General features: G+C 54.9%; 1 protein-coding gene across 1 annotated transcript in view; it reads left to right on the top strand.

The window, feature by feature from the left end:
* Positions 1-10,088, top strand: part of PVRL1 (poliovirus receptor-related 1 (herpesvirus entry mediator C)) — a 93,964-nt gene extending 83,876 nt beyond the window's left edge. Inside the window, exons 6-8 of the mRNA XM_011926958.1 lie at positions 8,185-8,332; positions 9,392-9,467; positions 9,957-10,088. Of these exons, the coding sequence (XP_011782348.1) occupies positions 8,185-8,332; positions 9,392-9,467; positions 9,957-10,088 (356 nt within the window). The remainder of the gene's footprint in view (positions 1-8,184; positions 8,333-9,391; positions 9,468-9,956) is intronic.
* The last annotated feature ends 2,363 nt before the right edge of the window (positions 10,089-12,451 follow it).

Raw genomic sequence — 12,451 nt, 5'->3', positions numbered from 1 at the left:
CCACCACTATCACCACCCCCACCACTGCACCAGTACCATCACACCACCACCATCACCCCACCCTGACCCTATTCATATTATTTCTGGGTGCCACTCAGTGCCAGGCTCTCATGTGCTTACCTCACTTATTTCTACCCTTCCTCCCCCCCTTTTTTTTTTTGAGACAATGTCTCACTCTGTCACCCAGGCTGGACTGCAGTGGCACGATCTCAGCTCACTGCAGCCTCCGCCTCCTGGGTTCAAGTGATTCTCCTGTCTCAGCCTCTGAGTAGCTGGGATTACAGGTGCCCACCACCACGCCTGGTTAATTTTTTGTATTTTTAGCAGAGATGGGGTTTCTCCATGTTGGCCAGACAGGTCTCAGACTACCAGCCTCAGGTGATCCACCTACCTCATCCTCCCAAAGTTCTGGGATTACAGGCGTGAGCCACCGCGCCCAGCCCCCTTTCTCCCTTTTATAGAAAACTAAGGTTCAGCACAGTTAAGGTCACACTGCTAGAGAGGGGAGAATCCAGTCATTACTTTCCCACTGCACTTTGTGCTTTTGCAGATTTGGTGCTTTTTTTTTCCCCGTTAAGGAAGGTCTTTGTGAGAAGCAGATAGGGAGGAAAGAGTTAGAAACTGGCAGAGAGGGAAGAGGGAACCCAGAGGGGGAGGGAAGAGGGAACCCAGAGGGGGTGGGAAGGCTGGGTGTGTGACATATCAGTCACCCCCTTCAAGAGGACTGGGGGTCAGGTCCCTGCGTGGCAGGGTCCCTAACAGGGAGATAGTCCCTCTCCCCTCAGGAATGTGCGTGAAATCCCAGTAACTCTCTCCAGCTGGGCCTGAGCATGGAGGGGGTTCAGAGTCGGCCTTGCTCAGGGTCCTTCTTCCTCCTAATGACAACTCAAGGTGTGGAGGGCAGGGAGTGGTGGGGCGGGGGTGCTGGTGACATTGGAGATAGCATCCCAGATAGAGGGAACATTGTAGGTGAAGTGAGAAGTGACAGTCCTCAACCCTTCCCAAAGGGGGTCACGGACACACACACACACATGCACGCGCAAGCTCTGGCCCCTAATCCTGAGGCCTGCACAGGCCTAGACCAGTTGGGGGTGTGTGGCCCATGGATTGTGATGGTGAAGGGACTAAGGAAAGCTGAGAGCAGGGACGAGAGAGGCCAACAGGCAGGATGAGAGCAGTGGTGCGAGCCCCGGCTGCTTGGCAGGTCTGCCTCAGGAGCAGGCGTGTCCCTGCCCTCAGGAACCAACGCTCACTGGGCACCAACTGTCCACAGGCACCACGCTTTAACATGCAGTATTACCTCACTCATGGCCGACAACAGTCCTGCTGTTATTTCATTTCACAGATGAAAACATTGAGGCTCAGAGGGTTTGAGTGACTTGCTCAATATGAGACAGCTAAGAAGGTGGCCAGCTCAACCTTGAGCTATCTTCCTCTGCAGATAAACTGAGAGATGGAGGCAGTGTGGGGCATAAAAATGGCCCCAGGCACTGCACTGAGAACCAGGATGCCTGGGTACCCCCCTTACCTCCCTCATCAGTGAGCTGTGTGACCCTGAGCATTTCACCAACCTTCTCTGAGCTCCAGTTACCATCTGTCAACAGAGGCAAAGGGGTGGGGACATCAAATAAAATAATGTAAGTAAAAGCACATGAAACCTATAATTGATATTATGGTAATGTGACCACAGGTTTAACTCGGCCCAGAGAGCCAGCACAGGTGAAGCAGCGACAATTCCACAGAGTGGGGGGGGGTGGTGTACCGACATCATCACTGTCACCATCAGCAGCAACTTCATCTATTTCCATTTATTGAATAGCTAATAGCAAAAATAGTAACCATGTATTACATATTGACTATGTGCCAGGCACTGAACTAAGCACTTTATGTCTGCTCCAGGGAGATGGGCTGGAAGTTGGGCAAGGGAGAAAAGAAGGCAGGACTGCAGAGCCCAAGGCCTCCAGCCTCCATCCAGGAGGTCTGAAGAAGGGGACTTCAAGATGACCTCCACCTGGGTTCAGAACCAGAGCAAATTCTCTGTGGCCAAGGAAAAAAGGCTTTTTGCACTGAGGGGCCCAACAGAACAGACACAAGGCTGAAATACAACCCAGTCCAGGCTAGAGGGAGTGACCAAGAGCCCAACCCAAGGAAAAGGCCTGGATGCAGGGGGCTCCCAGCAGCTCCAGTGCAGAGCCAGCCCAGAGCCACCTCAGGCTGTAGATAAGAGGAGCCTAAGAGGAGGAGAGGACAGAGGCCTGGCTGAGTCTGAGTCAAGGAAAGAACTCTGTGACTTCTTCGGTTTTGAGTCTCTAGGTGGGTTCCCTCACCACCCTGGAGCAGAGGAAAGCACTTGAAAGATCCTCCTCCTGTATGAGCTTAACTGAGGAGACGGGTATGTCCCCTCCTGAGCAAGGGGAGGGGAGATTCCCACAACATCCACGTGTGACGGTGCAGCCGCCAGCCCAGCTTGCAGCTCTGGGAAGATGGAATGGAAATGAGATATTGAGACGGAGACAGAGAAAGCTGGAAACACCCAGCGAGGCACATGTGGGACAAAACGTGGGCCTGGCTGGCCTTGGGGGACAGGCTGAGGAGGTTAGCCTGGATGCTAAGGTTACAGGAGTACAGGGATAGCCACTGTTGTTCCCTGAGCATGAAGGGTGTGCCAGAAGTCCTGATGGTCTGCAAGGTCCCCTGGCTCCAGCCTATGAAGTCAGAAGCTTCCTGTCCCTGTGGATGGGGTCCTGGGTTCTCACAGTTGGGTTTCAACGTAACAGTGACATTCAGATAAGACTTGGGAGCCCTCCCAGCAGGGAGACTGCTGGAGTCTGCCCCAGACCTTCTGAAAACAGGAGGGTTGTCCATGATGCCTTGCCTCCAGCCCTTGCCTCTCTGGTCATTGGGGGAAGGTCAGTCCAGCACATGTGGGCTGGAGACACGGCCAGGCAGACTCAGCCACTGGATGGGCCCTGGGTGGTAAAATCAGCCCTTCCTCCAGTCAATTTGACCTCCAGGCACCAAGTCCAAACATCCAGCCTGCTCTGAGCTCCTGGCTCCCCACAAACACCTGTGTGGCTTGCATCAGAGGAGACAAGCAGAGGGCAGACCAACCCAGGACAGCTTCAGGGGCAGAAGTGCCAAGTGGCTGCCCTGGGGAGCTCTGGGGGAGGTGACTCTAGGAGAGCCCTGGTCAGTCCAGTTCATGAGAAAGGTAGTGTCTCTGTCTGCAGGGAGAGGCGGCATTACCTAATATTACCTAATATCACCTATTAGAAATCTAAACCTCTGAGCATGCTCTGCCCCCTCCTCCCAGCCTCCCAATTCCTTGTCTTTCTCCCTTTGCAACCCATTCCCCAGCCATATCCAATACTTGGAATGTCCCTCATATACCCACATTTCACACACATGCCCCAGTAGCACTCCTCACTCTGCCTGCAATGTTCTTCTTGTGGTGAACTCCTACTATGCTATCAAAACCCTGCTCAGAAGGCCCTCTTCTCTGTGGGAAGAGACTTCTTTTGCGGCATGAATCACAAAATAGCGTACTTATTTGTGTACGTGTATGCCTCCTCCATTAGTCAGGGGGCAAGCCCCTCACACCCGGCACAATGACTGGCACATAGAGGTGTGAGGCACACGTTTGTCTAACTGAAGGAGGAACAACGGGTAGGGCAAGGGAGCATGCTCTGAAGCTAGATGTCTGGGCTCGCTTCCCGCCCTGAGGGAAGCCTGGGGTGCAGGAACACTGACATCTGGCTGAGAGGTGGGTGGTCGGGAGAAGCAGGTGAAGATTGCTGGCTACTTGGGTGTGACCCAAAGCTCCTCGGGCTCCCCGACCACGAGGCCTCAGTGAATGGGCAGAGCTGTTCCTGGAAGAGCGAAGAAGCCCTGATGGCACGCGGCCTGCAGCCCCCAGAATGAACCTGTCTTGTGTTTACCGCCTAACCGTGGATTTCACTGTCTCAGTCTGAGGGACAGGTAAACCACATGCGCTGTCACCATGTGACAGGTGAGAGAACTGAGGCCCGGGGAGTGTCACTGCTGTGACCCCCAGAAGCCATCCTTGCGGCCTGAGCCAGGACTGAGTGCAGGCTCTCCCAGGGAAGCCATTGAGAGGAGCCCTGGCCCTGATGACTAACAGGACAGAGAGAGACTTCACTGGCCAACTGGACCCAAGTCCAGCTGTGGCCCTAGCTGTGGGACCTGGACAGCTGACTTGACCGCTCTGCCCTTTTGCAGTACAGCAAGAGGCACATAGTCAACCTCCCAGGATCGTTGCAAGGACAGGGTCCAGACCGGAGCCTGGCGCACAGTAAGTGCTCCCTGGAGGCGCCCCCCTCCCATACTGATTCCAGCTCTCCCGGGCCTCACACTCCAGCCCTGGCCCAGGCCCTTCTCACAGCCAGACCCGGCTGCCTGCAGGTAATTGGGCCTGCCCTGAAGCCTGCAGAGCTGGGAGCCAGGGAACCGATTTGTCACGGTGTAACCAGAGAGTGTCTGGGGGCTCAGTGCCAGGGTTCCAGCTGGGGCCAGCACCCGGCCCCTTCCTCACAGCTGTCAAGGGGAGGCTCAGAGACAAAGCAACCAGGGCTTTGTAGGCAGGGAGGGAGGGAGTAGGCAGGGCTGTGTCTGATAAGGGATGAAAGCGGGGGATGGCAGGCCCATGCCAAGTGAGGGATGAGGAATACTAAGACCCTGAGGCAGGGAGAGCAGCACACAGGTGCGAATCCCAGTGCCCTCAGCCACTGACTACCTGGATGATCCTGAACAAATTACTTAACCTCTCTGAGCTTTATCTTGCTCATCAGGGACAACATTATCTCATTTTGCGGCTCAATATGTAGGATCAAATATGCCCCAAATCAGCAAAGGCACCTGGCACAGTGCCTTGCATGCCAGAGACTTGAGGCCAATTTCTCCTCCTTGGATTTCCCTTTTCTCATCCCCATGTCTCATTTTCTCTTCACTAGTATTTCTTCCACCAGGGCAGGACCCTCCAGGTGGATCAGGCAAGGCCCACGGTGACAATGGAATTTGCACTCATATGTTGAGAGGGTGGGACAGGGAGAGAGGGCAATTTGGAGGGAAAAAAATCAGAGTTATCCACTGTGGCCCTGGCTTGTGTGAGGCCTTGCCCACCGCATCCCGCCCTGTTTAGCCTTTGGTTTTCCTAATGCCCACACGAGTGCATCCAGACTCACTCACCATATAGTCAGCCCTCTGTATCCATGGGTTCTGCATCCATGGAGTCAACCAACTGCAGATCAAAAATACTCAGAAAAAAAGAAAATGGATAGTAGTGTCTATACTGAACAGGTATACCTTTTTCTTGTTGTTATTCCTAAATAATACAGTATTACAACCATTTACACAGCATTTACATTGTACCAGGTATTACGAGTAATCTAGAGTTGATTTAAAGTATATGGGAGGATGTGTATAAGTCATAGGCAAATACTACACCATTTTATATAAGGGACTTGAGCATGCTTGGATTTTGGTGTTCGCCAGGGGTCCTGGATCCAGTCCCCCAGAGATACCGAGGGATGGCTGTGTTTTTGTTTTCACCGTAAGGATGATGAAGGGCCCTCACTAAGACAGCTGCCTCCCTCTCTTGGCAAAGTGGCTGCAGAGTCCATGAGGGGGTGATGGGTGAAAGCCTCTGAGAGAAGTTCCCTGGAGGCAGGGTGTAGGGGCTGAAATCCCAGCCTTTTATCCTGAACCTGTCTCTCCCTCCTGCTTGGATCCCATGTCAAGCTGTCAACCATGGGGCCAACCATGGTAGAAGAGAAATCTGAACTCTGTGCGCCAGACAGGGTATGTGTTCATTTCCCTACTGCTCCCCCTCCCACCCTAGCCCTCTGGAAATGCCAGCCTGCCTCAGCTGTGCTGAGAAGAAAAGGGGATCTAGGTTTGGGTTGTGTCCAGGGAAACCGAATTCGTAGCATCCAGCATGGAGGTGACTGGACTCAAGGTGAGAGCTCCCCCTAGTGGAAGGTGAGATTCCAGAGGCCCAGGGGACCCTCTCCCAGAACTGCCCACTACACATTCATTCAGTCAGGCCTTCATTCATTCACCACACTTACTGAGCACTTCTGCATACCAGGCACTGTGCAGGGCTGGGGAGCCAAGTCAGACGCGCAGTCACAGTCTGTAGAAAAGAGACTGAAAGAGGCCGTGCTCATGCCTGTAATCCCAGCACTTTGGGAGGCCGAGGCAGGCGGATCACGAGGTCAGGAGATCGAGACCATCTTGGCCAACACGATGAAACCCCATCTCTACTAAAAATACAAAAACAAAATTAGCCGGGTGCGGTGGGGGGGTCCCTGTAGTCCCAGCTACTGGGGAGGCTGAGGCACGAGAATGGCATGAATCCGGGAGGGAGAGCTTGCAGTGAGCCAAGATGGCGCCACTATACTCCAGCCTGGGCCACCGAGCGAGACTCCGTCGAAAGAAAAGAAAAGAAAAGAAAAGAAAAGAAAAGAAAAGGAAAAGGAAAAGAAAAGAAAGAAAAGAGACTGAAAGAGAGTTCAGGGGAATTCCAGAGGAGGACCCCCATTCCGGTGGAGGAACCAGGGAGGGCTCTCTAGAGGAAGCACATCCGGCTTAAACCTGCAAGATGGATTGGCCTGGCAAAGAAGGGGGAGGAAAGAAAGACCCTGGTAGACAGAGTGGCTCCTACTAGCACCTGAGCATGAGAGGAAGCAGGGGCACCCTGTCCAGGAGCTGCAAGAGGTCCAGGCTGGGGGCGGCATGGCGTTTCCTCCAGGAACCAGGTCGTGAAAGGCCTCCGCCCTAAGACGCTTTGACAAAGGCCACAAACTCTTGGAGGATTTTAAGTACGGAGGTGGCCTGATCTGATTTGTAGTTTAGAACGATCACTCTGGAACCAGGCACGGTGGCTCATGCTTGTAATCCTAGCATTTTGGGAGGCTGAGGTGGAAGGTTCACTTGAGCTCAGGAGCTTGAGACCAGCCTGGGCAACACAGGAAACTGTCTTCCCAAGGTGGCCACAGCCACCAGCTGTGGAAGGATGGATGCTGGGGCCAGAGCCTTTGCAGAGAGGCCAGAGAGGGGTTGCAAATTTACTGGGAGCAAGATATCCCCTCCTTCAGGGCACTGGAATGGAGCAGAGAGAAGAGGAGAGAGACAGAGAGAGAGAGAGAGAGAGAAAGGGACTTGTCAATTCCACTTTAGGAAAATTGGCTGCATGATGTTTATTGCAAACTGCAATTTGGCATTTCTATTCAGGTGCTCCCCGTGTTTAATTATATGTAATATGGTTGCGGGGAGGAAGGAGAGAAAGAAGTACATAAGTATGTGATTTTCTCCTTAGTCCCTACCCCCCACTCCACGCTGGGGTTGTAAAGGTCAGAGGTGAGAAATCCAGCCCAGCAGAAGGAGGAACTGGAAGGGCCAGCTGTGGCTTCACAGCCAAGCCTGGACCGCTGAGAAGCCGCATGTGCCCCTGGCCACAGGGTCAGTCTCTGCAGCCTTCTGGGTTTCAGGGACAGACCAGTCACTCCAGCTCAGACTGCGAAATACCTCAACAAGCCCAGCAATCCTCTGGGTCCATGGCCAGGTGGGTCCAGAAGGTGGGCTCAGCCCCTCACCTTAGACTACAGCCCTCTGGGCTTTTCACCTATCTGTATTGAAGAGGTTTGGTTTCCTGGGAGGCACCCCCAAGTGCCCCTTCTTCATCAACCCTCTCAGCTCCTGCCTTTCCCTCCCGATCTTCACTCTCTCTCCTGAGCTGGGAGGGCGAAGCACCAATTAGTTCATTTGCTTGTTTAATTGCATAGGGAGGGGAAAGAAATTAAACTCCTCAACAGGAATCTTCCCTGCAGGGCCAGAAATGGAATGATGGGGTGGGGACCCCATCTCAGCACCCCTGCCTGCCCAGGACGTACCCCCACCCTCACTGTACCTCCAGGATCTCAGGATCAGATCTCAGGATCGGAACAGGGTCTGGGGTCGCAGGGTCATAGGGAACTAGAGGAGGAGGCTCTGTGCCACACTGACTGGGAGCCCCTCCTGGAACTGGAGCACCATGGGTCGGGGGAGCTGCGGGTGGAGTGTCAAGGGCAGAGTACTGCCTCAGGGTCTGACCCTCTCACATCTCTGACTCTTCTCGGCTCACTTGAGTTTCTCTCCCTAATTCTCTTCCCTGTCTTTTGTTTCCAGAAAAGCCCCGCCCCCAGAGGGGTCTGGGAAGTACAGCCAGCCTCCTGGCGGGCGCCGTGGCTGTGTTCCTCATCCTAGGTGTGGTGCTCACTGTCTTCTTCCTGTACCACCGGCAGCAGAAGAGCCCACCAGAGACGGATGGGGCCGGGTGAGCCAGGCAGGACTCTGCCCACTAAACTCTCACTGGTCTGCTCCCCACCACCCTGGGAGCCCCAGACTTAAAGCACCTAAACTTGTGAAAGCTCAGGCCCTTTCTAGGGCCTCCCCACCCTGGGGGACGAGGAACTAACCCTTTGGCAGGAAGAGGTGACCCTCCTGAGTGACGATTGCTGCGTGCCAGGCACTGCCCCAGCTCAGAGGGGCTTCATAAAGATGCATTTTATCCTCACAGCAGCTCGGAGGAGCAGGTGCACGATTACAATCCACGATGTACAGTGAGGAAATTAAGGCACAGACAGGTTAAATAATTTGCAACAGTTTACATGCTCCCAGCCGTTGACAAGGAGTGAGGGCAGACCCAGGGCCAGAGAGGAGAGAGAGGCACAAAGTTTATGGGGGAAGCCAAAACCCTCAACCATCATGATAAATCATATTTTAATGCGATATTTTAAAAAAGCAAAATGAAAGCAAAAATCCATGATGAACAAAATGTCCACATTGTAAATAAAGACAGGATTAGAACAACTGACTTTTCCTTTCGCCTCAGGCACCACCCAGCACACCACTGTGACGGATCCTGTCTTTACTTACTATGTGGACTTTTGTTCATCGTGGATTTTTACGTTGATTTTCATCTTTAAAATCTTGCATCACATGTTTTCTCGTGCTGGCTAAGGCTGTCGGTGCCGCATACCGTGCACCTGAGGCCTCCTGCCCGCCCTGGGTGAGGGCCCATGGCGCTGCTGCTGGTTCCCCCCTGTCCTTTGAGCTAGGAAACCTGAGACTCACATGGTTCCCGTCCCAATCTGGGCTGGGGTCAGGGGCAGAGACACCTGGGAAAGGTGGCCAGGCACTCTCAGCCTCTAACCCATGACCTTGAGGAGTCCCGGCTCAAGCTCTGGCCTCTCAGGAGGCTGCCTGGGAAGTAGACCTCCCGGGCCTGCTGTTATGAGTGGGGCTGAGGGACCGGTAGCAGCTGTCTGGTGGCCTGATGGGGAGAGCCCCCGTGTGTGCTCCTGTGCTGAGCTTACCCTCATTCTGTCTCCAGGACCGACCTGCCCCTCTCCCAGAAGCCGGAGCCTTCTCCCAGCAGGCAGAGCTCCCTTGCACCTGAGGATATCCAGGTGGGCCTGAGGCAGTAGAGGACAATGTCTCTAGACTGCGGGGAGGGAGAAAAATGGCAGATGGCCCCAGGGAGAGAGCCCAAGCTGAAGACAGAGCTGCCACACCTCCATGGTCCAGTTTCCACAAGGCCAGGTCCATGCTAGAGGGGTCCATGTGCCACACCCTAAGAGACCGACCACCTAGGGCCCTCCCTACCCCGGGCCCCCATGGGACCTCTTCCTCTACCTCACAGTCCTTTCATTCATTTAAAAAATGCATTGAGCACCTCTCAGGTGCCTGGCCCCAAGCTGGGTCCCTGCTACAGCCAGCAAGGCTAAAGGCTCAGGGTGCGCTTGTGCCCTCCAAGACAGCCACCAGTGTGGGGGATGCCAGGATGGGGGTGCATGGGAACTGAGAAGAGGAGTCCCAATCAAACTGGGGGTCCATGAGGGCCACGTGGAACAGGGGCATGGAAAGGTCTGTGCAGCACTCACCGCCTTCTCTTCCAGGTTGTCCACCTGGACCCAGGGAGGCAGCAGCAGCAAGAGGAGGAGGAGCTGCAGAAGCTGTCCCTGCAGCCCCCCTACTATGATCTGGGGCTGTCCCCCTACCACCCCTCGGTAAGGACAACTGAACCTTGAGGAGAGTGCCCCCAGCCTAGCCCCACCCAGCCTGGCCATGAGCCCAGCTGCCTTAGGGGGAAACCAGACAGAGGAGGTGGAGGAGGTGAGGGCAGGGCAGCACGGGGAGGACCACCCAAGCACTGCAGGCACCCTGGGCAAAGGGGGACTGGATGCTGGACAGACCATTCTGGGAGACTGGCATTTCCATTGAGTCTGGCCCCAGCCTGGTACCCAGCTCTCCCTCCCCCAAGCCCCACCTCCAGCTCTGTACCCTGCACCTTAGTTCCTGGTGCTGCCAAAGGCCCCTCCTCCTGGCCCCACTCCCAACCACTCAGAGGGCCAGCATCCACTTGAATGCCTGCCACCTTTGCCCATATCTGGCTCCTTTCAGCAGACTTGGGGGCTCTGGGTGTTACCCATACAGTGCAGCCCAGAGACCCAGGCCAGACCGCCTGGACCCAAAGATAACACACGCCCTCCTGGCACTGGCAGGAGAGCCAGGCCTTTGTCTCCATGGTACAGCCATCCTCACTCTTGGCAGGAAGTACCAACATGAACCCATCTGGAGATGCCAAATCCTGCCCCTGGGGAGGTAGCGTTCCCTTCCCAGGGTACTGAGCCCAGAGAGCCAGCCCAGCCTCCACCTTCTGATACTACCCAGGGCGCAAAGGACGGCCAGCTATTTGCTATTCCTTAACCAACCTAGAGACACGGAACTGAGCTAGAACTCACTGTGGGCACAACATCCTTCCTCAAACAGCAGCTGGGCAGCTCCTGTGCCACCCTCCTTCCCATCGGAGGTGCAGCTGGGCAGCTCCTGTGCCACCCTCCTTCCCATCGGAGGTGCAGCTGGGCAGCTCCTGTGCCATCCTCCTTCCCATTGGAGGTGCAGCTGGGCAGCTCTTGTGCCATCCTCCTTCCCATCGGAGGTGCACCCCACATCCCAGTCTGCACTGCATGGGCCTGCTGCTTCCAACAGAAGGGATCATAATGACATGTGGAGCACTTGCTGCATGCCAGGCACCTGGCTAGTCACTTTTCAGACATTGTTCTTATCATATAGATTGTTCAACAAGCAATAGGATAAGTCCTTCCGTTGCCCCATTTTATAGATAAGGAAACGGAGGCTCAGTGAACTTGAAGTGTCTTAGTCTGTTTTGTGATGCTATAACAAAATACCTGAGACTGGGCAATATATAAAAAAGATTTATTTCTTAGAGTTTTGGAGGCTGGAAAGTCCAAGGTCGAGTGGCCTGCCTGTGGCAAGAGCCTTCTTGCTGCGTCATCCCACGGTGGAAGGCCGGCCGGCAAGAGAGCATGCCCTGAGAGCGAGAGAGCAAGAAGGGGCCAGCCTCACTTTCATAACATGCCCACTCTCTCCATAACTAACCTGCTCCCTTGATAGAGACAATCCATCCATGAGGGTGGTGCCCCCGCGACCTAATCACCTTTCATTAGGCCCCACCTCCCACACCCTTACACTGAAGATAAACTTTCCAACACATGAATTTGGGGGGACACATTCAAACCGTAACAAAAGCCTTGCTCAAGATCACCCAGGGACACTGGGAAGGGCTTCCCACCCGGGACCCTGGCTCTCGAGTCCAGGCCCTAAGTAGGCAGCAGTCAGAATGATGAGCAGATACTGGGCAGTTCACCTGAACACAGGAGAGCCTGGGCAGGGCTTGAGAGCCCCAGGGCCGCCTGGCACCGCTAATGCCAAGGCTGCTGCAGCCCCGGGCTTACTGTCAGCAGGAGGGCCCAGCTCTGCTGCCCGGCGGCCCCTCAGCTCCAAGGGCCCAGAGAGTGGACACACAGTCCAGAGAGCTTGGGTTCAGAGTCCTGCGTGGGGGGCCAGGGCATTGCAAGCACCAAGCGGGGTGAGAATCTCCCACCGGCAGACACCAGCTCATGCCTGCCTCAGGACAGAGAGAGCACATCATCCCAGGCCCGAAAGCAAGGGAGGCAGGGGAGCGGGGAGACCACTATCTCCAGAAAAGAGAAAGTCATACCCCATTCAGGGTTCTCCAAATGGGCCTTTTCCCTCAGCCTCCAGTCAAGAGTCACTAACCTCACTTGTCAGAGCCACGGTGAAAGAAGAGGAGGAGAAAGAGGGAGCAGTGGGGGCCTGGGGCTGGAGGAAGAAGGAAGATGATGGAAGGGAGCAATTTGAAAAATCTTGGAAGACTCCAGTGGGATCCCCCGTAGAGTGGGCCCAGGCTCGGCGTAAAAATCTCTGTGACGGAATGGAACAGCTGCAGCTGGCCCTAATCCCCACTGACGACTTCTCGGTCTTGTTCTCTGACTGCTGCCCCCATGCCTGCCATGCACAGCCCTCCCTGGGGGCACAAGGAGCAGATTCAGGACAGTGCCCACTGCCT

The sequence above is a fragment of the Colobus angolensis genome, unplaced genomic scaffold, assembly GCF_000951035.1.
Source record: "Colobus angolensis palliatus isolate OR3802 unplaced genomic scaffold, Cang.pa_1.0 Scaffold7, whole genome shotgun sequence".
NCBI classification, from domain to species: Eukaryota; Metazoa; Chordata; class Mammalia; order Primates; family Cercopithecidae; genus Colobus; species Colobus angolensis.
Note: the sequence above shows the minus strand (reverse complement) of the source record. Positions and strands in the feature narration are given on the sequence as shown.